Here is a 25611-nt window from a genome sequence, read left to right as displayed (position 1 = left end):
GATCTTCATCTTTAAAAACAAAATACCACAAGAAATCTTCTCTTGACCATAATTTCCCCTTCCAGCTACCATCCCATTTCTTGCTCTTTTTACCACAGAATGCTTTGAATGAGTTGTGTATCTGTACTTGTGCTCTGGTGCTTTTGCCTGCACTGCTCCACCAAATCCTCTTTTGTCAAGATGACTTAGCCTCCTCGTTGCTAAATCCAAAGATAAGTCTCAACCCTCATATTACGCAGCGTATCAGTAGCATTCGACATTCTTTGATACCCTCTTAAACCCAAAAAAAAAAAAAATTTATTTATTTATTTATTTATTTATTTATTTATTGGCCGCGCCTCATGGCATGTGAGATCTTAGTTTCCCAACCAGGGATTGAACCCACGCCCCCTGCTTTGAAAGTACAGTCTTAACCACTGGACCACCAGGGAAGTCCCTTGGTACCCTTTTCTTTCCTAGCCTCTGAGCTTCAGTCTTTCTTGATTCTTGTAATACTCACCTCAGTGACTGCTACTTTTTAGTCTTGTTTGCTGGATCTTCCTCAGCTTCCTAAAATTTGGGGTACTCTAATGCTAAGTCCTCAGGTCTCTTTTGCATCTAAACCAACTCCCTAGGTTCTCACTCATATCTTTACATACTATCTTTATAAGACAACTCCCAAATTTACAAATCCATCCATACTTCTCTGTTCCTCAGACCTGACACATTTACTTTGATGTGTATTTGATAGGCATTTCAGAATCAGTATTTATAATTGATTTTCTGTACTCACTCCCTCCAGCCTGCTCCCATGTCTATTGGCTCAAACCAAACCCTTAGAAATCATTTCAGGATCATCCTATACTCCTCTTATTCTCTTCCCTGGCATCCTATCCACAAATGCATTTTGTTGGCCCGACCTTTAAATATATTCAGGATCTACCCACTTTTCATGACCCCACCACCCTAGTCTAAGTCACTGTTGACTCTAGCATAGGCTACTGCAGATTTATTTACAAATAAGGAAAAATGTGTCAGGCCATGGCATTGTTTTCCCAAACCCAGAATTGAGATACACTAAACCTAGCACATAATTTCCAAGCAGTTTAGTTTTAGATCTTGAGGACTCTCCATTTGCTTGCTGATATATGAGAGGATTTGGTTCTGTATAATATGTTATTACTAACTTAAATTCTGTGGTTGACATTCAGTGCAAATTTTAAAAACTGACATTCAGTGCAAATTTTAAAAATAAAGAGAAACTTGTCCTTTTGGTATCTGTTTAACTGAAAAGGAGACCCAAGAGTTGATGTCTATCTCATAAAAGCTGTAGAGATTCAGACCATGTTTTCTTTCACACTTCTCATTTAACACAACTCCATCTTAATTATGATTGTGGGAATTACAGCGGATACTAGGAAGCATCTTTTCCTCCCTGATTGAGCAGGAAGAGCAGTTGCTGAAAATGAGACTTTTGAACAATTTATGTTCTTTACTCATCTAATTGAGAATTTCTCAACCCTGGGTAATATATAGAATCTTTTTTTTTTTTTTTCTTTTGCGGTACGCGGACCTCTCACTGTTGTGGCCTCTCCCGTTGCGGAGCACAGGCTCCGGACGCGCAGGCTCAGTGGCCATGGCTCACGGGCCCAGCTGCTCCGCCGCACGTGGGATCTTCCCGGACCGGGGCACGAACCCGTGTCCCCTGCATCGGCAGGCGGACTTTCAACCACTGTGCCACCAAGGAAGCCCTATATAGAATCTTTTGAAAGGAAAAAATACTGAGTCTTATTTGCAAACATAAAGCTAAATAGAACTCTTGGGTTGGATAGAGCATCTAACTTTAAAAGAAATATGTAAAAGTATACTACAAAACTTACAGAATTATTTAAATACAGATTTTGTTTTGCTTCACTAATTCACCTGCTGTTTTTCATATGGTATTATCTGCACTCGGCAGGTTCTTTTGCTTTCATACTGTCTGATGTCCTACATTGCTCACTACTTGTCTCTATTCAACTACCATGGAACCTTCAGTCATTTAAGTCAACTTCTAATCTTTTTTCACTAATCTTGCCAGCATCAGAGCAAGAGTATTATAGATGTGATTATAAATATAACCTCTTCTCAGGGATTTGAAATAATGTCGCAGTATCTAGTTATAATTACCCAGGTGATCCAAAACATGCTTAAATTAATTAAACACACACAAAATTGAACAAAAACAAAAATATTCTTAGTGGGAACTCATGAGTCTCTGTCTCTAAGCCCCAGTTTTGAGATGTGCTGGTATAATTAAAGGTGAAATTCTTGAGATCTTGACAGAGAAACCTTAATGTTTTCCCAAAGTTACGGAGCTATTAGTGGCATAACCAAAATACATTGTTTTTTAAATTAGGGCTTTTTTCATTGCTCCAAATTAAATCTTTAAGTTATTTTTTGTCATAAACATATTTGCTAGAAAGTAGGTATCTTTTAAGCAGAAGGATAATCTATTCTCTTAATCATGAACTAAAACATTTTTTTTGTTTGCTTAGCAGGTTTTCTAATTTTTATGTGGGTGTATGAAATAAATTTTTTTTTGCTCTGTTAAGACCCCTGGACATACCCCTTCCTTAAGATGGGATGAGACACCAGGTCGTGCAAAAGGAAGTGAGACTCCTGGAGCAACCCCAGGCTCAAAAATATGGGATCCTACACCTAGTCACACACCTGCGGGAGCTGCTACCCCTGGACGAGGCGATACACCAGGCCACGCGACACCAGGCCATGGAGGTGCAACTTCCAGTGCTCGTAAAAACAGATGGGATGAGACCCCCAAAACAGAAAGAGGTACTTCTAGTGGAGTTTGGGTGTGTGCTTGGGTAAAATGTTGATTTGATGAGTGGTATGTTTATGGCCAAAATCTGTTCTCTCTGGTCCTAGGAAGACAGATAAACAGGTGCTTTCGGGACAGGTAAAGAACTGAGCAGATGATATACCTAATTCTTTTCCCTTCTTGAAGAGGTTTAAGATTTATTTTAGGAAGAACATTAGAAGAAAGTAAAGTTTGTAGGCCATAACTTCTTTTTTATTGTAGTATAATATATATAACATAAAATTTACCATTTTAACGATTATAAGTGTACAATTCAGTGGCATTAAGTATATTCACAGTGTTGTGCAACCATTACCTTTATTCATTTCTAGAACTTTGTTATCATCCCAAACAAAAACTGTACCCATTAAGCAATAACTTTCCATTCTTACTTCTCCCAGCCTTTGGTTACCTCTCATTTACTTTCTGTCTGTGTAAATTTGCCTAAATACCTTGTTTTTTGTGTAAACTCTCTAAAGCTGTATTTCATTAACTGTTCATGAGATTAGCGTTGGGAAGTTAAGATTTAACATTACATCTGCTATATTAAAATTTTATAAAGAATTTTTAATGATTGGGCAGAGTGCTTAACATGTAATGTAGGGAATTCCCTGATGGTCCAGTGGTTAGGACTCGGTGCTTTCACTGAACGGGCCCGGGTTCCATCCCTGGTCGGGGAACTAAAACTAAGATCCCACAGGCTGCACGGCACAGCCCAAAAAAACCCGGAAAAAAATACAATGGATGAGAGAGGCAGTATAGAATTGTACATGCAGAGTAATCTCACTCCATGGAGAAATGAAAGGTGGCCCAAGATACATAAAGTGGCTGTCTATGGGTTGTGATGTTGTGGGTAGTTGAAAAAATCCTTTGCTCTGTTTTCCTGTTCCTCGATGGTTATCATTTATTGTTTTTGTAATCCGTGGAAAAGATACAGTCAAGGAGAATAAATATGAAATGAAACATTAAAACTTAAATGTGTCTCCACTTTAGGAATATCCTGTTTCTGAAGTTGATCAGTTTAAGTATATTAGTTGTCTGAAAATAGTCATTTTTTGACAGTGGTTAAAATTTTAGGCTTATTCACTCCTTTTCTTTAAAGATACTCCTGGACATGGAAGTGGATGGGCTGAGACTCCTCGAACAGATCGAGGTGGAGATTCCATTGGTGAAACACCAACTCCTGGAGCCAGTAAAAGAAAGTCACGTTGGGATGAAACACCAGCTAGTCAGATGGGTGGAAGCACTCCTGTTCTGACTCCTGGAAAGACACCAATTGGCACGCCAGCCATGAACATGGCTACCCCTACCCCAGGTAGAAACTTTATCATTGGAAATAATTTTTTCCCCTTGTTAGTATTTTGAATTTTTTCTTTGTGGTTTTTCTGTGTGCCATTAATGCATATTTTTAGCAAGAATAACAGGATGTAAAAAGAAGTCTTGGTTTGAGTTTATAATGTAAACAATTAAATGTTAGAATGGATTTTAACTATCTTATATCCCAAGGATCTGTGTAATGATAAAAGTCTTGCACTACATAGATTGTTATAGAAATTTGCTTTTTTGGTAGGTCACATAATGAGTATGACTCCTGAACAGCTTCAGGCTTGGCGGTGGGAGAGAGAAATTGATGAGAGAAATCGCCCATTGTCTGATGAAGAATTAGATGCTATGTTCCCAGAAGGATATAAGGTAAAAACAGTGAATGAGTGTGGTGGTTTTTAGGATAGGGATTTTTTTTTGGCCACGCTGCGTGGCTTGCAGGATCTGAGTTCACCAACCAGGGATCGAACCCGGGCCCCGGCAGTGAAATTTCCGAGTCCTAACCACTAGACTGCCAGGGAATTCCCTGGATTTTATTTTAAATATTCTTTGAAAATACTAACTGGTCAAGTTTGCATTGGCCTTGCTCAGATTTACTACTGCCGTTTCATTCTTTAGCTGTTTCCAGGTATATTTCATTTCCAACATTAGATCATGGTTATTTTACTTGGTGTCTCACAAAATCTTGTGTATTTAGTTCATGGGTTGCCAGTGGACACGAAGAATGTTATGTTCTCTCTTTACCATAGCAACTTGAAGTTCATTTTGAACTATAGAATCTTCTAGGTACCTGTTATTCAAGGACCTTTTGCTGGTCTAAAAGTGGTCATATAGCTGATGTTATAACCAGGGCTGGAACCTAAGTCATTTTGATGGCCTTTACAGAGCCTTTTCTGCCAATGCCTATTGCTTTTTTAACAGTTTTTATGTATGTATTTCCCCCTACCCCCTCATTAGGTTTGTATTAGAGTATTTGTTTCAAGTATGCATGACCTTACTGCTTTATAACTTCTCGTACCCTCCGTGTAATGCTGTGGGTATAGTCACTCTCCAGCCTACTATTGACTGGCTAAGTGTCTGTCACAATTGCATTCATTGATTGGTGTATCAATAGGAGGGGGAAAATCCTCCTTTGTGAATCTTTTTTTTTCTAATACAAGTTTTTTTCTTTTTTTTTTCCTAAGAGGATAGTCATTACATCTTTTTTCTTTTTAAAATTTATTTATTTTTGGCTGCATTGGGTCTTCATTGCTGTGCGTGGGCTTTCTCTAGTTGCGGGGAGCAGGGGCCACTCTTCGTTGCAGCATGTGGGCCTCTCACTGCAGTGGCTTCTCCTGTTGCGGAGCATGGGCCCCAGGTACGCAGGCTTCAGCAGCTGCAGCACGTGGGCTCAGCAGCTGTGGCTCGCGGGCCCTAGAGCACAGGCTCAGCAGCCGTGGCGCAGGGGCCCAGCTGCTCCGCGGCATGTGGGATCTTCCCAGACCAGGGCTCGAACCCATGTCCCCTGCAGTGGCAGGTGGATTCCCAACCACTGCGCCACCAGGGAAGCCCTCCTTTGTGACTCTTGAGTGAATTTTTTGGGTTTAGTCAAATGTTGTGTATTTACAGGGCTTTGGTGAATATTTTGGTTTTAGTTTTTTATGCAGTCACTCATTTTTGTAGAACGACTTAAATATTAAGATTTGTTTTTGTAGAGATTTACATGAATTTTTAATTTATTACTAAAATATAATATTTTATACATTATGTGCAGTTTGAGCTTATTTCCATTTATATGACATTGGTTCACCAACATGTTTATATAGACTAATGTTTGAAAGTGATCAGAATTTGTAAGCCCACTTCGTGTATCCTCATTTCCCCACACTTGTAATACACTTAATTTAAATTTGATGAGAAATAGTAATGCTTGTATATTTTAAACTTATAAATAAGATAGAAAAATGGGATTGTTAATTCTTGCCTCTAAGCAAAAAGAATCTTAACTGCAAATATTATTCATTTTTGTTTTTATTTACTATGTAAAGTTAAGAAAATCCTAAACTGTCTTTTAACTGTATTAGGTACTTCCCCCTCCAGCTGGATATGTTCCTATTCGAACTCCAGCTCGAAAGCTGACAGCAACTCCAACACCTTTGGGTGGTATGACAGGTTTCCACATGCAAACTGAAGATAGAACTATGAAAAGTGTTAATGACCAACCATCTGGAAATCTTCCATTTTTAAAACCTGATGATATTCAGTACTTTGATAAACTTTTGGTAAGTGATAGTACCAGAAATAAAATATTACTTTTTATTTAGAAGTTACAGTATCTCCACTAACCTTTAAACTTTTTACTTTTTACTGTTAGGTTGATGTTGATGAATCAACACTTAGTCCAGAAGAGCAAAAAGAGAGAAAAATAATGAAGTTGCTTTTAAAAATTAAGAATGGGACACCTCCAATGAGAAAAGTAAGTACCAGTTTATTAAATCATCATGTTCATTATAATTTTAGAGATTCTCCATTTAATCATCAGAGCCTTTAAAATATGCTGAAGATTCTAATGCAATTAGTGGAATTATGTGGGGTATTGTATTAGTATCATATGTGGCTTGAAGATGGTTGATCCTTTAGGAGAAGTTAAGGAGTTTTATATTATACTCTGTGACTCTTTCTATTAAATTACCCTTTTTAAAAATTTTTTATTGAAGTATAGTTGACTTACAATGTTGTGTTAATTACTGCTGTACAGCAAAGTGACTCAGTTATACATATATATACATTCTTTTTCATATTCTTTTCCATTATGGTTTATCACAGGATATTGAATATAGTTCCCTGTGCTATACAGTAGGACCTTGTTGTTTATCCGCTCTATATATACCGGTTTGCATCTGCTAATCCCAGACTCCCAGTTCAACCCTCTCCCACCCCTCTCCCCATTGGCAAACACCAGTCTATTCTCTATGTCCCTGACTCTGTTTCTGTTTCATATATAGGTTCATTTGTGTCATATTTTAGATTCCACATGCAAGTGATATCATATGATATTTGTCTTTCTCTTTCTGACTTCACTTAGTATGATAATCTCTAGTTGCATCCATGTTGCTGCAAATGGCATTACAGTAAGTCCCCTACATACTAATGAGTTCCGTCCTGAGGGTGTATTCATAAGTCCAGTTTGTTCTTAAGTCCAACAGAGTTAGCCTAGGTAACCCAGCTAACACAATTGGCTAGTTATATAGTACTGTACTGTAATAGGTTTATAATACTTTTCACACAAATAATACATAAAAAACAAAAAATAAAGCAGTTTTAATCTTACAGTATAGTACCTTGAAAAGTACAGTAGTACAGTACAATACCTGGCATACAGGGGCATGTTTGCATCTTTGAAAGTTCACAACTTGAAGGTTTGTATGTAGAGGACTTACTGTATTTTATTCTTGTTTATGGATGAGTAGTATTCTGTTGTATATATGCACCACATCTTCTTTATCCATTCATCTCTCGATGGTCATTTAGGTGTTTTCCATATCTTGGCTATTGTAAATAGTGCTGCCATGAACATGGGGAGGGGTGCATGTATCTTTTTGAATTATATTTTTGTCCAGATATATGCCCAGGAGTGGGATTGCTAGGTCATGTGGTAACTCTATTTTTACTTTTCTGAGGAACCTCCATACTGTTTTCCACAGTGGCTGCACCAACTTACATTCCCACCAACAGTGTAGGAGGGTTCTCTTTTCTCCACACCCTCTCCAGCATTCAGTTACCCTTTTTGAATTAACTGAAAACATTGAGCCTTTATCGCAAGAGTTCAGACTTCAGAGTAATTCTGATGGGAATGAACTCATGCTATTCTGTAAGGTATCTGAAGTTTACGCTAAAATATTCAGTTACAGAAAACCGTGGAGTAATTAATTGGCTCATGCTTATAATAAAGAAATATGCCTATTGCTCTTTTTTCTTCCAGGCTGCATTGCGTCAGATTACTGATAAAGCTCGTGAATTTGGAGCTGGTCCTTTGTTTAATCAAATTCTTCCTCTGCTGATGTCGCCTACACTTGAGGATCAAGAGCGTCATTTACTTGTAAAAGTTATTGATAGAATATTATACAAACTTGATGACTTAGTTCGACCATATGTACACAAGGTTTGTTCTCAATTTGTGTTTCTAATGGTTTGATTTTATTTGTTTTTTTGGTTTGATATTTTTTAAGTAAAAGGAGTTAGTGGATTTTTTTTGACCAGCTTATTATTAGGTGTATTTGTGAAATTTAAAAATTCTAAAAAAGTAACAGCTGATGTTACACATTCTAAAAAGGGAAATTTCAACCCCTTTAAAGATATTCAGTTAACCAATGTTAAATTTACATGCCCTCCCAGACCTTTTTCTTTGCACAAGCATACATACACAAATACATGTGTAAATAGATGTAACTTTTTGCCATCTTACATAGTGGGTTCATATTATTCATATTTTAAAATTTGCTTTTATTGATATTAGAATGAGAAAATGTATGTTTCTATACCATGCCATTTACTACTAAGAAGCATCTTTTTGCTGATGGTAATTATGGTTTAGAATTATAAAATGCAGATGGGCGTGTGTGTGTGTGTGTGTGTGTACTGTGTGTATTTTATAGTTTGTTTAGTTAACAGTGCTCCCAAATACTCATCTTTATGTGGGGTTTAAACTTGTGTGATTAAAATTCTTAATTTGTCTCTTGATTAACAAAGTCCTGGTAATTATAAATTCCCTTACATGTACTGTTACTTGAGCATTGCATCAGTAATTGCTGTGAAAATGTAGCTCCTTCTTTTTTTCAGATCCTAGTGGTCATTGAACCATTGTTGATTGATGAGGATTACTATGCTAGAGTGGAAGGCCGAGAGATTATTTCTAATTTGGCAAAGGTATTTATGTTTCTGGAGAAGAAAGTTTTATATATGTTGATAGGATTATTTGATTTTATTATTTTTTTTAATTTATTATTTTTTTTTTGCGGTACGCGGGCCTCTCAGCGCTGCGGCCTCTCTCGCTGCGGAGCACAGGCTCCGGACGCGCAGGCCCAGCGGCCATGGCCCACGGGCCCAGCCGCTCCGCGGCATGTGGGATCCTCCTGGACTGGGGCACGAACCTGTGTCCCCTGCATCGGCAGGCAGACTCCCAACCACTGCGCCACCAGGGAAGCCCGGATTATTTGATTTTAGAATAGAATGATTGAGGGTTAATGTTATCAACTCATGACTGTTGCTTTTTTCTTAAACTTTTAGGCTGCTGGTCTGGCTACTATGATCTCTACCATGAGACCTGATATAGATAACATGGATGAGTATGTCCGTAACACAACAGCTAGAGCTTTTGCTGTTGTAGCCTCTGCCCTGGGCATTCCTTCATTATTGCCTTTCTTAAAAGCTGTGTGCAAAAGCAAGAAGTCCTGGCAAGCAAGACACACTGGTATAAAAATTGTACAGCAAATAGCTATTCTCATGGGCTGTGCCATCTTGCCACATCTCAGAAGTTTAGTTGAAATCATTGAACATGGTAAGTTGTAGTATAACTGTCTTTTGTAAGACAGTTTCCTGAAATTTAGGCTACTGATTTTTGGAGAGAGAAATGGAAGGTAAACTACATAAACACCATATAGTTTATGATTGGATTTGTAATATTAGCTGCTAATAGGCTGTGGTTCATACTGGCTTTTGCCTAATTTTGTCTAATGGGAACAGATTCTGCAATTTGACTAAATGGTTAGATATGTTTCTAGAATCTGCATGATGCTATGGAAGTTAGGTAATGTTGCTTAGTTAAAACCTGTGTTTGGTTTTTTATAGGTCTTGTGGATGAGCAGCAGAAAGTTCGGACCATTAGTGCTTTGGCCATTGCTGCCTTGGCTGAAGCAGCAACTCCTTATGGTATCGAATCTTTTGATTCTGTGTTAAAGCCTCTATGGAAGGGTATCCGCCAACACAGAGGAAAGGTAGATTTACCAGTTTGATTTCATTTTTCTTTTTATTTCTACTCATTGAAGTTCAGGTGACTTAAAGCTAATTTACTAAGTATATATATATTTTTTATTTTAAAATAGGGCCTGGCTGCTTTCTTAAAGGCTATTGGGTATCTTATTCCTCTCATGGATGCAGAATATGCCAACTACTATACTAGAGAAGTGATGCTAATTCTTATTCGAGAATTCCAATCTCCTGATGAAGAAATGAAGAAAATTGTGCTGAAGGTAATTGTTCCAAATTGTTGCTGTTCCAGATTTGTTAATCTAAATGTGTTTCATGGTTCAAAGAGAATTTTATATCATTTTTAAAAAATTTGTGTATTAAACCAGGACTGTGATTACTATTATTATTTTTTAACATTTTAGGTGGTAAAGCAGTGTTGTGGAACAGATGGTGTAGAAGCAAACTACATTAAAACAGAGATCCTTCCTCCTTTTTTTAAACACTTCTGGCAACACAGAATGGCTTTGGATAGAAGAAATTACCGGCAGGTAAGCTTTTATCATAAAATAGTTTCAGAAATTCTTTCAACTGATCCTTTAGTCAGTTTGAATGCATATTACATGTTATTTTTTGCCTTGAGAACCTCACAGGTTGTTTGTGTTTGATTGTGAAAGGAGATGCATTTTAGTTAGCCAGTTAACTTCCATTTTGCTTTTGTATTCTAGGATAGATAGCCAACTATGAACTGACATTTTTGTCTAGTAAATGAACTGCTTAATCTGGCTAGGTGAAGCATGAATACAATCTTAACCTTAAATCTCCTTGACTTAGACTCATATTTAAATGTTTTTGGCCACCTTTTTCTTAAAGTTTTAATAGTAGGAGCCATGTCTCCTCAGCATGCTTACTAGCTAAATAGTATCTTTAGAATATTCCATTTTCATGATGTCTCTTTATTTCCTTGGAAAAGCAGTAAATTAAATGATTTTTTCCTCCTCCTTTTAGTTAGTTGATACTACTGTGGAGTTGGCAAACAAAGTAGGTGCAGCAGAAATTATATCCAGGATTGTGGATGATCTGAAAGATGAAGCTGAACAGTACAGAAAAATGGTGATGGAGACAATTGAGAAAATTATGGGCAACTTGGGAGCAGCAGACATTGATCATAAACTTGAAGAACAACTGATTGATGGTATTCTTTATGCTTTTCAAGAACAGACTACAGAGGTAATGATACTAATTACTAGGCAAGTTGCCACTGACTTTCATATTTGTAAAACATATTTTCAAGTAAATATTATCACCAAAGAGTAATTAAATTTGAAATAATTTTTAAATGCTCATGTTCTCATGCAGTTGGCTACAAAGAAATACTCTTCTACCTCAAATTTTTAGGTTAGATTTTTGGAAACGGAATATAAGTATATTTCAACTGTTTAGTCACAAACTAAATTCTTGTTCACATTGAATGTAGGTTTTAAATTTAACTTGGCTTTTTTTTTTTAAGGACTCAGTAATGTTGAATGGCTTTGGCACAGTGGTCAATGCTCTTGGCAAACGAGTCAAACCGTACTTGCCTCAGATCTGCGGTACAGTTTTGTGGCGTTTAAATAACAAATCAGCAAAAGTTAGGCAACAGGCAGCTGACTTGATCTCTCGAACGGCTGTTGTCATGAAGACTTGTCAAGAGGTAAACTTTTATATCAGATTCTTATTTCTTCACCAAAAGGAGTAATGTAAACAGTAACATTTCATCATCATTATTTTTTTATTACAGGAAAAATTGATGGGGCACTTGGGTGTTGTTTTGTATGAGTATTTGGGCGAAGAGTACCCTGAAGTATTGGGCAGCATTCTTGGAGCACTGAAGGCCATTGTAAATGTAATAGGTATGGAATTTGTTGGTCATGTAAGAATTTTTTGGTTTGTATTTTAAAGTTTCTTTGGTATTTTGAAAGTAAAATAGAGAATCCTATTTAGGAGTTGACTAATGAATGTCTGATACTTTTTTTTTAACCACTGAAAATTACAGTTAAGTTGGGATGTCACAAGAATCTTATCTCCCAAAATCTATTTATATTTTACTTTAAAAGAGAGAAAGAGGGCAAGTTTAGGACCTGCAAGAGAGGAGGAGGTAGTCACACTCAAAAAACTTTGAAGTCATGGGATAGAGGGCCCTAAAAAAATTGTGTGTCACCTGAAATACATGGGAGAGGAGGTGGTGGGTGGAGAGAACTCTAAAGTTTTATATTATATATTTATTCAACCTTGAATTAGTAAATGGTTATGTTAGGTTTTCCTGCTTGCTATTAAGTTCAAGGAACAATAACCAGAGAGAAAAGTGAATTGATCAAGTGACCTCATTTTTATTTAAATTCAATTCTTTTAAACTATCCTTTCAGTTCTTTATCCAAAGTGAAAACAGAGGTGTATTACAAACACTCTTGGGTGTGGAGAACAAAGCTTTTCCTCTTTAAGGGCATTATGATGGAACAAACAAATGGTCTCCTGTTTTATCCTTCATTATAAGTGAATGTAACTATTGCAAAAGTAACTTTTACAGAGTTTAGAGGGACAGAAATAACCTATCAAGAGGTTGAAATAGCTGGCTGTGATAGCCACTATTTTTCTCATTTTAGTAAGGGGTTTTTATACAGTATAGGAGGTCTTCAAACCATCGCATTTACATATAATCCCCAGTTCAGCCCTTTCCTCTCTCTCTACTTGGAGATACTTGCCAAAAATCAGTTACTTGGCCACTTGTGGGGCTTTGGTTTGCAGGGAATTGTAAACCATATTGTTGGTCAGAGAAACATGGGAAAAGCAATGGAGAGAGAATCAGAGCAAGCAGTTCTAGTTAGAGCAAGAGCCCCTGCCAGCTGCCTCCTTTTTTCTCTCTTCATAGGTGTAAATACCATCCAAGTATGCCCTGCATTGCAGGGAGACTGGAGATCTGTTTGTTTTGCAGTTAAAGGGTAAGGGGGCCCTTTCTGGAAAATTTTGCTTTAATTTACATGTCTACCTCTGGCTTATATTGTTGTGTATGGCCGGAACATAAGCTGTCCCCATATTTAAATGTCAGTGTACAAATACATTTCAGAACCAAATAAAACTTTTTTTTGTTGTTGAGTATCCATCATTCTTTAAATCACTTCACTAATTTCTTTCATTTTTATGCATAATCAGAAGTCGTTAATAAAATTAAAAATTCTGCGTTTGATCTGAAGCTGGGGCTTTTTCTTTCCATAGGCAGCTGTAAGTTTGTATTTATGCCTAGTCACGTATATTACATTGTTAAATAAAAGGGTAAAATGAACAAAGGTTGCAGTTCATGTGTTAATTGATAGTGTGTTTGACTTCTGTTAAATAGGTATGCATAAGATGACTCCACCAATTAAAGATCTGCTGCCTAGACTCACCCCCATCTTAAAGAATAGGCATGAAAAAGTACAAGAGAATTGTATTGATCTTGTTGGACGTATTGCTGATAGGTAAGCAGATTACCTAAACAATTTAATAAGCAGTATTGTTTTTCACATTTAACCACTTTTTATTCACTTTGCAAATTTGCTTATTGTTTCTAATGTAAGTATATATGGTCAGGCTAATATTTCAGTAATATTTTCAAATTTGAATGGTAATGAGGGAGTGGCAGTATATTTTTAAAACTAAACCATCCTTTCTGAGCAGTAATAATAATTTTATTTAATGCTTAAAATGAATTGGTAATCATGTTTTGAGAACTGAATTTGCAGATTTACCTTTTAAAACTTATTGTTACAAAAAATTTAACTTTTTTTTTTTTAAACTAGGGGAGCTGAATATGTGTCTGCAAGAGAATGGATGAGGATTTGCTTTGAGCTTTTAGAGCTCTTAAAAGCTCACAAAAAAGCTATTCGTAGAGCCACAGTCAACACATTTGGTTATATTGCAAAGGCCATTGGGTGAGTATTATTTACTTCTGTGTTTTTTTTTTTTTTTTTTTTCTTTGTAATAGACCCATTGTAGTGTTAAAAGGTGCTTCTATTTCTGTAGAATCTCTTTTAAGGCAAGGTATGAGTAATGCAGTTAGAATAGACTTATGTTTTTTAGAATAGACTTCAACCACTGACCTTCAATTTTTGAAATGTTTTCTTAAATGTTAAATTGAATTAAAATAGATGGAACAGTTTAAAATTTCATTTAGTCACACTTCACTATTTTCAGAAGAGGGAAACAGTACCATTTCAGAATAATTTCAAATTTTGTTGGTCCTTTTAGGATATTGCTTAAAATATTAAGGCCAGTTCTTAGTAAAACAATTAACATAATTCAGTTTTCATGTTAATGCTTTATGTGTTTTAAACATATTTTTCTAAAATTAATCCACAGACAACTAAATGATAGCTATTTTATTAGATAACCTATGGTTATTTGCTTCTGCTCCACCAGAACCAAACTAGAAGAAACAGTCGTTGTAGAAAATGAGATACTTATGTATATGTGGCTTAATAACTAAATATTTTCAAGCAATAAAACATAACAAAAGTTGGATTATTTAATTAGAGTCTCCCCACCTGCCTTTTGGTAGCAATAATATTTTTTCATCTGTGATGTAGTTAAGAAGTTGGCAATGAATAGCTGTTGTTAACTTTTTAGTTCCTGTGTCCCTTTAAATTTGTGGTAGAATAAATGCTTAAAGAAGGAGAATAAATGTGGTAAAGGTGTGTGGGAGGGAAGATTTTGGAAAACAGATTTTGTGTGTTGTGGCATGGGAGACCACAGTTTATGTACTACTGTAAGGTTGCCTGCTCTGGTGGCCATGTTCTGACCACTCAAAGAATTATTCAGTCTAAACATTTAATGAAATTTCTTTTTGTTTCAGGAAATATACTAAAGACTGTAAATTATATTTGAAAATGAAGCCATTTGAATTTTTTCATTAAAATGAACACTTTAATTTAAATGAAGTTCTTAAGTAGAAACCGTAATGCCAGTGACTTGAAAGTATTGCATTTTAGCATAAAATTACTAAGTTTCCAGTAATTACTTAGCATGAAGTTCCATTCCTTTGATTATTTTTCTTCCCTCCAAAAAAATTTTGACTTGTAAACTAACAGTTTGCTGACACATTTATTTTTTTCCAGCCCTCATGATGTATTGGCTACACTTTTAAACAACCTCAAAGTTCAGGAAAGGCAGAACAGAGTTTGTACCACTGTAGCAATAGCTATTGTCGCTGAAACATGTTCACCCTTCACAGTACTACCTGCCTTAATGAATGAATACAGAGTTCCTGAACTGAATGTTCAAAATGGAGTGTTAAAATCACTTTCCTTCTTGTTTGAATATATTGGTGAGATGGGAAAGGACTACATTTATGCTGTAACACCACTCCTTGAAGATGCTTTAATGGATAGGTAAGTGACTTGAACTAAATGCAAGAAAATAGTTATAATTCTTCTTTTATTTTAGAACTTATGGAAGTAATTATTACATGACCTATTTGTTGTGATGTAGTTAAAGAAGGGACTGCTAGCCTGGATTTTTATGAAACTATAAATAAATATGACTATTATCTCTAAATAAGATAGATGCTATAGTGGTTCCCCCAATTTTTTTTCCAAGTGCCCCTCCCTGTTTTAACAGCCCCCCGCCTTTTGGCCATGCGCGCGGCTCACAGGATCTTAGTTCCCTGACCAGGGATTGAACCCGGGCCCCGGCAGTGAAAGTGCTGAGTCCTAACCCCTGGACCACCAGGGAATTCCTGATCAACTTTTGTTTTAAAAATTAAAGTCAAATATAATTAGAGGAAATGTTGAGCATGAGCTTATCGGTATGGCAAAGAGACCTGATCTTTTTAGCTTGTTGTTATGGCAGATGAAGCAGAGGTTTCTGTAAGGCTTTTGAACTACTGAACATAGCCTGCCAGAGGCACACTGTTCCCACTGCAGGCTCCCAGTTATTCAGGTGGTGACCACCGATAAAGTACTGCTTGAAGTGATTGATAGAGTCCTGATACCAAGAAACATTACTTTAGTTGGGAAATTTACTAAGGGGGAATACGGCTTCACTTCAGTCTATGCCTAATAGATTATTACAATAAATAAGAGAAATAAGGATGCTAGTAACTAAGTTCAGATTTTTTTTCTCTTATACCTTTAAGGTACTCTTCCTGCCTTTGAGGGTAAAGAGTGTGAACTTGTTTTTATACCCTTCATAGACACGTTATCTGATGCTTGTAGTCAGTTGAATAATTGTGGAATAAATAACTCAATGACGTGTCATAAACATAAGTTCATTTAAAACATGGGAGGTGATAAGAGTTCTTATTTCTGGGTTTGAAAAAATTATTGGTCCTTCTCTTCCTTTCCCTAAATTGAGTTCTTGAATGAACCTTTAAAAAAAATTGACAAGGGAAGAGATTTAGTCTCAATTTAGTTATCTGTTGTATTGAATTACTTTCAAAGGTTTTAAGTTTACAGAGTTTAAAATGAGATATTACTGTTAATCACTCGTATGTAAGAATCATGTATTCTCTCTCATTTTTAGTAGCATATAAAATGTACACTGTGCTCGGCTTTCTTGCTTATATTACTTTCAAAGAAAAATATGGTTTATTTTTGAGCCAGAGTGAGGTTTGAGTCGTTAAAGCAAAGTTCTCAAGTAGAATCATTAGTCACTCTAAAAGCATTCTGAATCAGATACATAAGGTGTGGGGATGACTCTGCATCCATTCCATGCACTGAATTTGTGATTTAGTTTCTAACGGGCAGGCACGTATCTTCTGTGAAACTAAGATTGTATCTTAACAAAGAGCTTTCTCTCCCTCTGTTACAGGGACCTTGTACACAGACAGACGGCTAGTGCAGTGGTGCAACACATGTCACTTGGGGTTTATGGATTTGGTTGTGAAGATTCACTGAATCACTTGTTGAACTATGTATGGCCCAATGTGTTTGAGACATCTCCCCATGTAATTCAGGCAGTTATGGGGGCCCTGGAGGGTCTGAGAGTTGCTATTGGACCATGTAGAATGCTGCAGTATTGTTTACAGGTAGGTCAAAGATTTTTAAAAGAGTACTCATTGAAAAAAGTAATTTTAGTTGAATTAAGTCACTGTTCCTAATTATCAGTAGGGTGTATTTGTGCCATACGGGAGAACAGTTGTGAGGGGAGGGAGGATTAGATTTTGTCTTTGCCCACTGCAGTTTTGTGCAATTGCCATCTTGTTTTCTCTCTCAAAGGGAAATGCTTGCAACCATTTCTTTATGGTTTGTTAGTTGTGTTAAGGTTGTGTATTTCTTGAAGTAATGTAGCCTTTTAATTATTCTAGGGTTTGTTTCACCCAGCCCGGAAAGTCAGAGATGTGTATTGGAAAATTTACAACTCCATCTACATTGGTTCACAGGATGCTCTCATAGCACATTACCCAAGAATCTACAATGATGATAAGAACACCTATATTCGTTATGAACTTGACTATATCTTGTAACTTTATTGTTTGTGTTTAATGCACAGCTGTTTCACACCTTAAACTTGCTTCGATTTGGTGATGTAAACTTTTAAACATTGCAGATCAGCATAGAACTGGTCATAGAGGAAGAGCTAGAAATCCAGTAGCATGATTTTTAAATAACCTGTCTTTGTTTTTGATGTTAAACAGTAAACGCCAGTAGTGACCAAGAACACAGTGATTGCACACACTATTCTGGAGGGCTTTCATTTTTAATTCATCTTTATGAAGATTTAGAATTCATTCCTTGTGTTTAAAGGGAATGTTTAATTGAGAAATAAACATTTGTGTACAAAATGCTAACTTGTGTGTGTTTTTTGAACATGACTTGTAAAATACGGAACTTTGATAAAGTACTGGTTTGTGTAGAATAAGTGGCTTTATATCATTTTCTGTCACCTGGTTTATAGAAAGTAGCAGAATACAAGTGATATAAAGTGATGGCATCTTTGTCAAAATTCCATTGTTCTGTTGATAATGACATTGAGAAGAGTAGCTTTGGGGGTGTTCACCTCAAACTAGCACAACCCTTCCATTACCATAGAAACTATAGCATCTTTGCTGAACTGTCTTGAATAATATTATTTTGCACTTACATAGCGCCTTTCATCTCTTGATTTCTCAAAATGCTTTATGAACATGCTTAAGGGAAGTGATTCAAGTCATACCCAACTCTTGACGATTCTGTGTAGAACGTGGGGAAAGTGTCTTTACTTTAAAACTGCCTTGTACCTATTGGGAGTGAGGCTACTACCTAAGTAATGCTAGTTAGAATAAGACAATCTTTGGGCTCTTTTCCCATGTCATAAGCCACTATTCAACAATATATTTAGTAAATACCTGTTAAGCACCTACTGTATACCAGCCACTGTGCCTAGTTGTAGGGATGCAAAGGTGCTTTTGACATGCCCCTTGCCCTTAAGAAATGCAGTATAATGGAAAAGGGGAGACATCTAGTTACAGATTAGTTATGTACTGATATTATACAATGGTAGCAGCTGAAATGTCTAGGTTTGCTTAGTTTTGCATTTAGTAATCAGATAATGAATTGATCTGTAGGTGTCAAGCATAAACTGAAATGCCATTTAAATCTAGAGGAACCGAGCATTAAGGCAGTAATTTTTTATATATAATAAAGTATATCTTCAGTTTTCCCTAATTTTCTGGTCAAAAATTTCTTAGTCCTTCACTAAAAATTTTTTAGTCCTTCACTTCCCATAGCTATTTTATTTTGTCTCCTTCTGTAATAGTATTGAATACTTCTGTGCAGTCTAATGGGAAATGAGCTTCTGCAGCAGCCTGAGCATAGGATGACTGCCACAGTAAGTAAAACCAATATACTGAGACTAGGAGGTTTATTGATTGAACTGTTAATACTTAGGGCTCCTTGTTGTGGAGGCTTACTTGAGAGACAGCTTATAATTGGCTGACTTGTACAGAATTGATGTTGAGCGTTAGCTGACCCTCCAGGCAGAATTTGTAACTCGTTTCTTGTGTGACATAACTTTGTGACAACGTGGTAATGTGTACTAAATTTCCAAAATTATCTTTTTAGAAGTTTTTGTAATAAGAGCCCCCATACAACTTTAAATCTTGCTTTTCTCTGTATTCGATGTCAGATGACCTTCAGTAATTACTAATCATGAAAATTGAATACAATGGATTTCAAAGGGAAAATTTGGTTTTAAACCAGTCTTGGGGAAATTTAGTTACATTTTCGCTTCAGGTACTTATATAACTTGAATTTGCTTGGGCCCTTGCTCTTTATGTAAAACATCTGTGCTTTGTAGTGGCAGTGTGGAGCAAAGGAGACTTTACCTGTAAGTGACTTTTTACTGATACAAATTTGAGGACAGAGAGGTGAGGCAAATACTGAGGCCTACGATCTTGAAAGTTGGGACCAAATCGAGGCTCACAAATGTTTGGATTATTTTACATACTTATTTGAATAAGGAAAGCATTTTGTGAGATACTCATGTGAAAGACGCTATGTGAAGTTGTAACTATCTTTCAAAGACTTTTTCTTTAGCACTTTCCTTTGGTGTTTCTTAAAGCCAAACTTAAGCAGGAAGAAATTCATGTTCTTAAGGGGACAGTAGGTGGGTCTTTCTGTGGGCTTTTGCTGGTTTTTCTGTGGGCCCTCTAATGGAAATGATCTCTCTGGCTGTTCAATTTTTTTCTTATTGTATTTTTTAAATTTGTTGTATGGTGCCCTGTGAGCATCAAGTACCACCAGATGAATAAAACTTCTTATATCTAAAGTCTTAGAGCAGTTTTTAATCTTAGTTGACTTTGTATTGTTCCTGTACTACACTCTGTTGTGGTTGTGCCATTTTAATAATATTGAGCTCTTTGGGTTGTTTTCCAAATATGGGAACTTAGTATGGAAAAACCGAAGAACTTTTTCTTTAAAAGAAACTGAAAAAGACAATTGCAGTCATGTAGGCTCAGTTGTTGGGTTCTTTGGTGTTCAGTGCTTTTTAAATCCCACAAGGTTACATAAAGCAGGAACTACAGCTGTCACAGGGTTTTTCAACCTTGGCATTATTGACATTTTGGGCCAGACACATCTTCATCGTGGGTCACTGTCCTGGGCATTGTAGGATGTTGAGTAGCATCCCTGACTACCCAGTAGATGCTAATAGCACTCCCACCCCAGTAGTGATGACCCAAAATGCCTCCAGATATTGTCTCATGTACTCTGGGAGGACAAAATCTCCCTAGCTTGAAAACCATTTTGAAACTTGTTTAAGCAGGACTCAAATATGTCTGGTAAACAACAAAGCATAATGTAAAAGGTGTTTCATTTTCGGCAGCAGTTACCTAGGAAGGAACTAGATTTAGTATTTCACAAATACTTAAACACCTACCTTGGGCAAATCTCCGCATCAGACCTGGGACCAAGAAGCTGAAAACGTAAAATGTTGACTGCTTTCTGGTCCTCAGAGCATCTTGTGGCCGAGTTGGAGCCAGGTGCACAGCACTGGGGCAGGAGCGTCAGCTTCTCGGTGCTCTACTTTGAATGCAGTTGTTCAGCGCCCTGGTTATCACCTGTGAGAGGTGGGGTGTGTGGTATGGCTGGAGGAGGAGGGCAGGCAGGAAACGGAGACCCTTGGCTCTGCTTGTTAAGAAAATGGATAGGAAGCTGTGGAATGTAAGGTGACTCATGGTGAACTTAGATTTGCGATGCGGTCATGAAGATTTAGTAAATGCGAGAGAGTAGGTCAATGACGTTTCTAGTGTTCGTGCTAGAAAAGCTAAGTTTTAAAAATTTATTCTTAATGGTTTTATCATTTTATAATACAAAAAGATCATAAAAGGACAGCTTGCATGTCAGGTTAGACAATAGACTTATTAAATTTTTTTGGAAGTAAATTTTTTTGTTTTTTTGTGGAAGGAAATTTTTAACGGGCAACAGGCTCTGGAGGGAATTTGTGTTATCGTGGAGTATCTTTGTGCTAGGAAAAAACAAATAGGAGAAATTGTTAATTGTTCCTGTATCTAACTCCCTGCCAGGCTTAAAAATTTTCAAGTATTGAGAAAAGTTGAAAGAATAGTACAATGAACACCTGTATATCCATGTAAATTCAGTAGTTAAAATTTTGCTGCATTTGCTCTCCTTTTTTAAGTAATGTAATTTCATGAAACAATTTTCTGTCAGTATTACTGCAGAGAAATTTGGGACCAGATAAAAAGGAGGCTGGTTAGCAAAAGAAAACAGGTAACTGAATGAGTTTCTGATGAGTTGGAAGTCAGAGCACAGATGGAGGAATTTTCTTGGACAGGAAGAGAAACATCTTTCCCTGAGTCCATAAGGAAGACAGCGATGTGGTGGGATGTAGGCATGAAAAGTTTGTCCATGGCGTATCAGAGAGCATTGAAATATAGAAGAAGTTTTACTGCTATTTTAGAAACAAGTAGACATAGTAAGGAAAATCAGACTTACAAAAAATTCAAAGCCCCCCAAATTTTAAAACCTGGTGAAGTTTAACAACTGGTGTCTGTAGTATATAATGTGTATACTGTGTAATATGCAACTGGATGCTCTGTATAGTTTTTGATCACCGAAGCATAATCTACACACTTGGGAAGAAAATCAGCTCCAATATGGTCACCAAGGGAAGACTTCGGATGCCAGATGTCTAGGTCATTGCTACTGAAAGTGTAGTCTGGAGATCAGAAGTATCAGTGTCCCTTGGAGTTTTTTAGAAATACAGACTCTACCCCAGACCTCCTGAAAGGATCTGCATTTTAGTAAGATCCTGAGGTGACTTACATGTACATTAAAGTTTGAGAAGCCATAGTCTAGGGTACCACTCCATTCCTGATGTGGTAATGATATGGAAATAAGGGCCAAAGTTCCTATTATAGGTATGAAAGCAAGTTGGCCTATAGACACAGATAGCCAAGAGGTGGTCAGAACAACCCCACGATGGTACCTTGCTGAAACGTGGGTGAAATCAAAAGGGAGGGAAAGAAAGAAGGAGAAATGTTTGTTTTTTATGGTAGAGAATTGCTTTTTCTAATAAGGCTGTGCTATGGACTGAATGTGTCCCCCCAAATTCATGTGTTAAAACCCTGATCCCTAATGTGATGGTATTAGAAGATGGGCCTTTGGGAGGTAAGTAGGTCATGAGGGTGGAGCCCTCATCAATGGGATTAGTGTTCTTATAAGAAGGGATATGATGACACAAATCTACGAAACAGAGACAGACTTACAGACACAGACAACAGACTTCTTGCCAAGCGGGAGGAGGCGGGGAGGGATGGATTGGGAGTTTGGGTTTAGCAGATGCAAACTATTATATACAAAATGGATAAACAACAAGGTCCTACTGTGTAGCACAGGGAACTATATTCAATATCCTGTGATAAACTGTAATGGAAAAGAATATGTGTGTATGGGTATATATATATCTGAATCACTTTGCTGTACGGTAGAAATTAACATTGTAAATAAACTACTTCAATAAAATAAATTAAAAAATAAAAAATAAGGGATATGAGAGCTGACCCTCTCTCTGTCTTGTCAGGATGCAATGAGAAAATGGTTATCTGTAAACCAGGAAGCAGGCATGCCCTCACCAGACACTGAACCTTGCTCGCACCTTGATCTTGAACTTCCTAGTCTCTAGAACTGTGAGGAACAAATGTTGGTTGTTTAAGCCACCCAGTCTATGATATTCTGCTAGAATGACATAAACTGACTAAGACAAGCCGGTTAGGTCAATGTAATAGGTGTATATCCATATTGCTTCTCCTACTTTCTGGTTGACATTGTAGGAGAATCTTGACCTGAAGAGATGGAGGCTCACTCTCTAGAGGCCCATATGAGCTGGACTGGCACAAGAGCCAGACAGCCTGTTGAGAATCCTCTTGCTACCTTTACCATATTCTATGGGAAAAGTAGAACAGGGAATCAACATAGTACAGATTTACAGTTGGCTCTGGAGTTTATACTGGGACTTGGATTTATAACCTGGATATGATACTTAGTGGCTCTATGACTTTGGGCAAGTTATTTGACCTCTCTATGCTTCAGTTTCCCAAATTCAGTTTCCTAATTTGTAGAAAGGGGATGATAATAGTACCTGTTCAATAAGTGGTGGACTTTGTGAAAATTAACTGAGATAATGCCTTTAAGGTAAAATGCCTAAGCATAGTGCTTAATAAATGTAACAGCTGTTGATGTTGATATAATTTATTATTTTTATTATCACGAGGGAGGAGACCTCTTTTGTCATTGCTAAAATTGGAGGGGATGGAGATTGGTAGGTGTCTTGAGGAGAAGACTTTGGAGAACACTTGAGGGAGAATGGAGACCTTTAGGATTTAACTGATAGTCCCACGGAATTGCAGAATGTTCTCTAGCGTTGCTCAACAGCCCAGGTGGATGGCGAAGGTATTTGGTTGGGTTGATCTCAGGTGCGGCAGAAAAAGCGAGAGGATTAGAGTATTGGCCTGAGTGCAGTTGAAGGCCTGAAAGCATAGGTTTACTGTTCAAGTCTTCAAATCATTTTAGAAGGAACTGGTGTCACTCAGTGGTTAGAATCACACTCCACTTATCAAATTTTAATTCTTTGGAGACGGTGACATGCTTCTGCCTCAGATACTTAACTGATGAGATATGCAGTGCAATACATTTTCATTTTCTGATGGGCATTTTTATATATTCATTGCATTAAATAACCTTGAACAAATGACCTATTTGGTTTTTAAGTTTATGAAAGCATGGATTTAAGGGGATTTGAGAAATGTATTCTCAGCGGTGTAAAAGAAGTATCTGTAACTTAAGTCACGAGTTCATTCATTCATTCATTCATTTGACAAACATTTACTAAGTGCCAACTATTACAAGGCCAGCTGCTCTAGTTGAAAAGGTCCTTCCCTTAAAGATGGTGAAGAAAATATTGATATAATGGTAATAGAGAAGATAATGCCAAAACAAAGCTGCCCATCAAGTTCTCAGTGGGTTCAGAGGACAGAGCTTCCTTCATGTGGGAGAGAGAGGAGTGCTTGACCTTAAATTTGAGGAGAAGTTAGAATTGCACATATGGTGTTGGAAGGAAGGATGAAAAGGTTTAACAAAGTAGTGGAAGTCTGGGTTGTGTTGAAGAAAGTGTGGGCCATTGGACGGCTCTAGTGATACGAAATAGTGGAAGATCAGATGTAGCCCCAAGAGGTTTGGGCCAGTATCTGATAATGTCTGCAGCACCAAGTATAGTTCCTTCCTTACCAGGTACCCAATACATATTTATTGAACAGATGAATGAATGAGGTGAATTTTATTTCAGTTTAGGGAGAACTTCCAAGGCCGTTCTTTAAACTTTATAGGCAGTGGGCACACTGACTATTCAACAAATATTTACTGAAGGTTTTCATGTAGGGAAATGGCATAAATTTGAACTCTGCTGCAGGAAGATCGATATTCCTGGTTCACTTCCTGGATCTACAGCATAGATGTATATAAAGAGTTTGTCCAAGAAACATTCTCAGGGCAGAGTTAGTTCAATGAAGACAGACTGATTAAATCAAAGACCCCACTCAACACCTTTCTCCCACCTCCTTTACTGTGACACTGTGGCCCTGCAGGTCGCTGTCTCATCGCTAGCCAACCACAGCAGAAGAAATTGGCCAGTTGTGGAAGGAATTGATACAAGCTGGTTTCATGTTTTTCAGTTGCTTACTTGCTTGCTACTTTCTCTAGATGTCCAATCTTTAGGGGTCTGGAGGGTGTTAGAAAAATGATTTTTTTATACCACAAAATATCTAGAATATTCTGTATCTTTCAGGCAGGAAGAATTAATAGTGAACCTTCCGAAAGACTGTGGCTAATTTGACTTGCATGTTGAGCGGCTTCCTGGACATTTTCCACAGGAGAGTTGGGATTGATGAGCTGTCACTGTTATTCCTGGAGCGGGGCACTGAGGTGCTCTAGCCAGCCACCCCACAAGATCATGTACACATGTCATAACAGGGTAAGGAAACAGAAGCAGTTAATGCTCTGCAAATTTTAATATTTCTCTGTCTCCACCTTGAAATTATACATGGATCCTACTTTTTAGTATTTTTCTTAGAGGAAAAAAATAGCCTCTTCTTGCTCTAATAAGAAAAATAAGTTTGTAATTAGCTGTTAATGGTATCAGTCATCTCTGCCCAAGAAATGTTATTAAAGGGGATCAAGCTACTTAATCCCTTTATTGCAGTTACTGAGTCTAGTCCATGGATGTTTGCCATGGCCTACCAGAGTTATCTGTCTTAAAGAGTCCCAAACAATTTGGACTTCTGCAAAACAAAAAAGTGGCCTGAAAAGGGATGGATAGTAATTACTACTTAATATTACTTTGGATTAAATAAAACATGAAGGAAAATCCTTTTTGAATGCAATGCTGTTTTCTTATGTGCTGAAATTTTTGTTGTGCTAGTTTTAACAAGAATTAATTAACTGGGGCCTAGAAGAGAGAAGGAAATCATTCCTGATCTTGGCAAGGTTCTAAAACAGTGAGATATG

General features: G+C 37.0%; 1 protein-coding gene across 1 annotated transcript in view; it reads left to right on the top strand.

Moving 5' to 3' along the window:
• Positions 1-20026, top strand: part of SF3B1 (splicing factor 3b subunit 1) — a 37961-nt gene extending 17935 nt beyond the window's left edge. The window contains exons 7-25 of the mRNA XM_065880259.1: positions 2574-2811; positions 3939-4151; positions 4407-4528; positions 6223-6420; positions 6513-6614; positions 8121-8300; positions 8978-9064; positions 9425-9695; positions 9986-10131; positions 10240-10386; positions 10528-10653; positions 11111-11332; positions 11613-11795; positions 11883-11994; positions 13476-13596; positions 13918-14049; positions 15232-15504; positions 16925-17141; positions 17421-20026. Coding sequence (XP_065736331.1) covers positions 2574-2811; positions 3939-4151; positions 4407-4528; positions 6223-6420; positions 6513-6614; positions 8121-8300; positions 8978-9064; positions 9425-9695; positions 9986-10131; positions 10240-10386; positions 10528-10653; positions 11111-11332; positions 11613-11795; positions 11883-11994; positions 13476-13596; positions 13918-14049; positions 15232-15504; positions 16925-17141; positions 17421-17579 — 3249 coding nt within the window. The 3' untranslated portion in view covers positions 17580-20026. The remainder of the gene's footprint in view (positions 1-2573; positions 2812-3938; positions 4152-4406; positions 4529-6222; positions 6421-6512; positions 6615-8120; positions 8301-8977; positions 9065-9424; positions 9696-9985; positions 10132-10239; positions 10387-10527; positions 10654-11110; positions 11333-11612; positions 11796-11882; positions 11995-13475; positions 13597-13917; positions 14050-15231; positions 15505-16924; positions 17142-17420) is intronic.
• Positions 20027-25611: the final 5585 nt, after the last annotated feature.

Source organism: Phocoena phocoena, chromosome 7 (assembly GCF_963924675.1).
Source record: "Phocoena phocoena chromosome 7, mPhoPho1.1, whole genome shotgun sequence".
In the NCBI taxonomy this organism is placed as follows: Eukaryota; Metazoa; Chordata; class Mammalia; order Artiodactyla; family Phocoenidae; genus Phocoena; species Phocoena phocoena.
The sequence above is the reverse complement of the archived record's forward strand: the minus strand, read 5'-3'. Positions and strand labels throughout refer to the sequence as shown.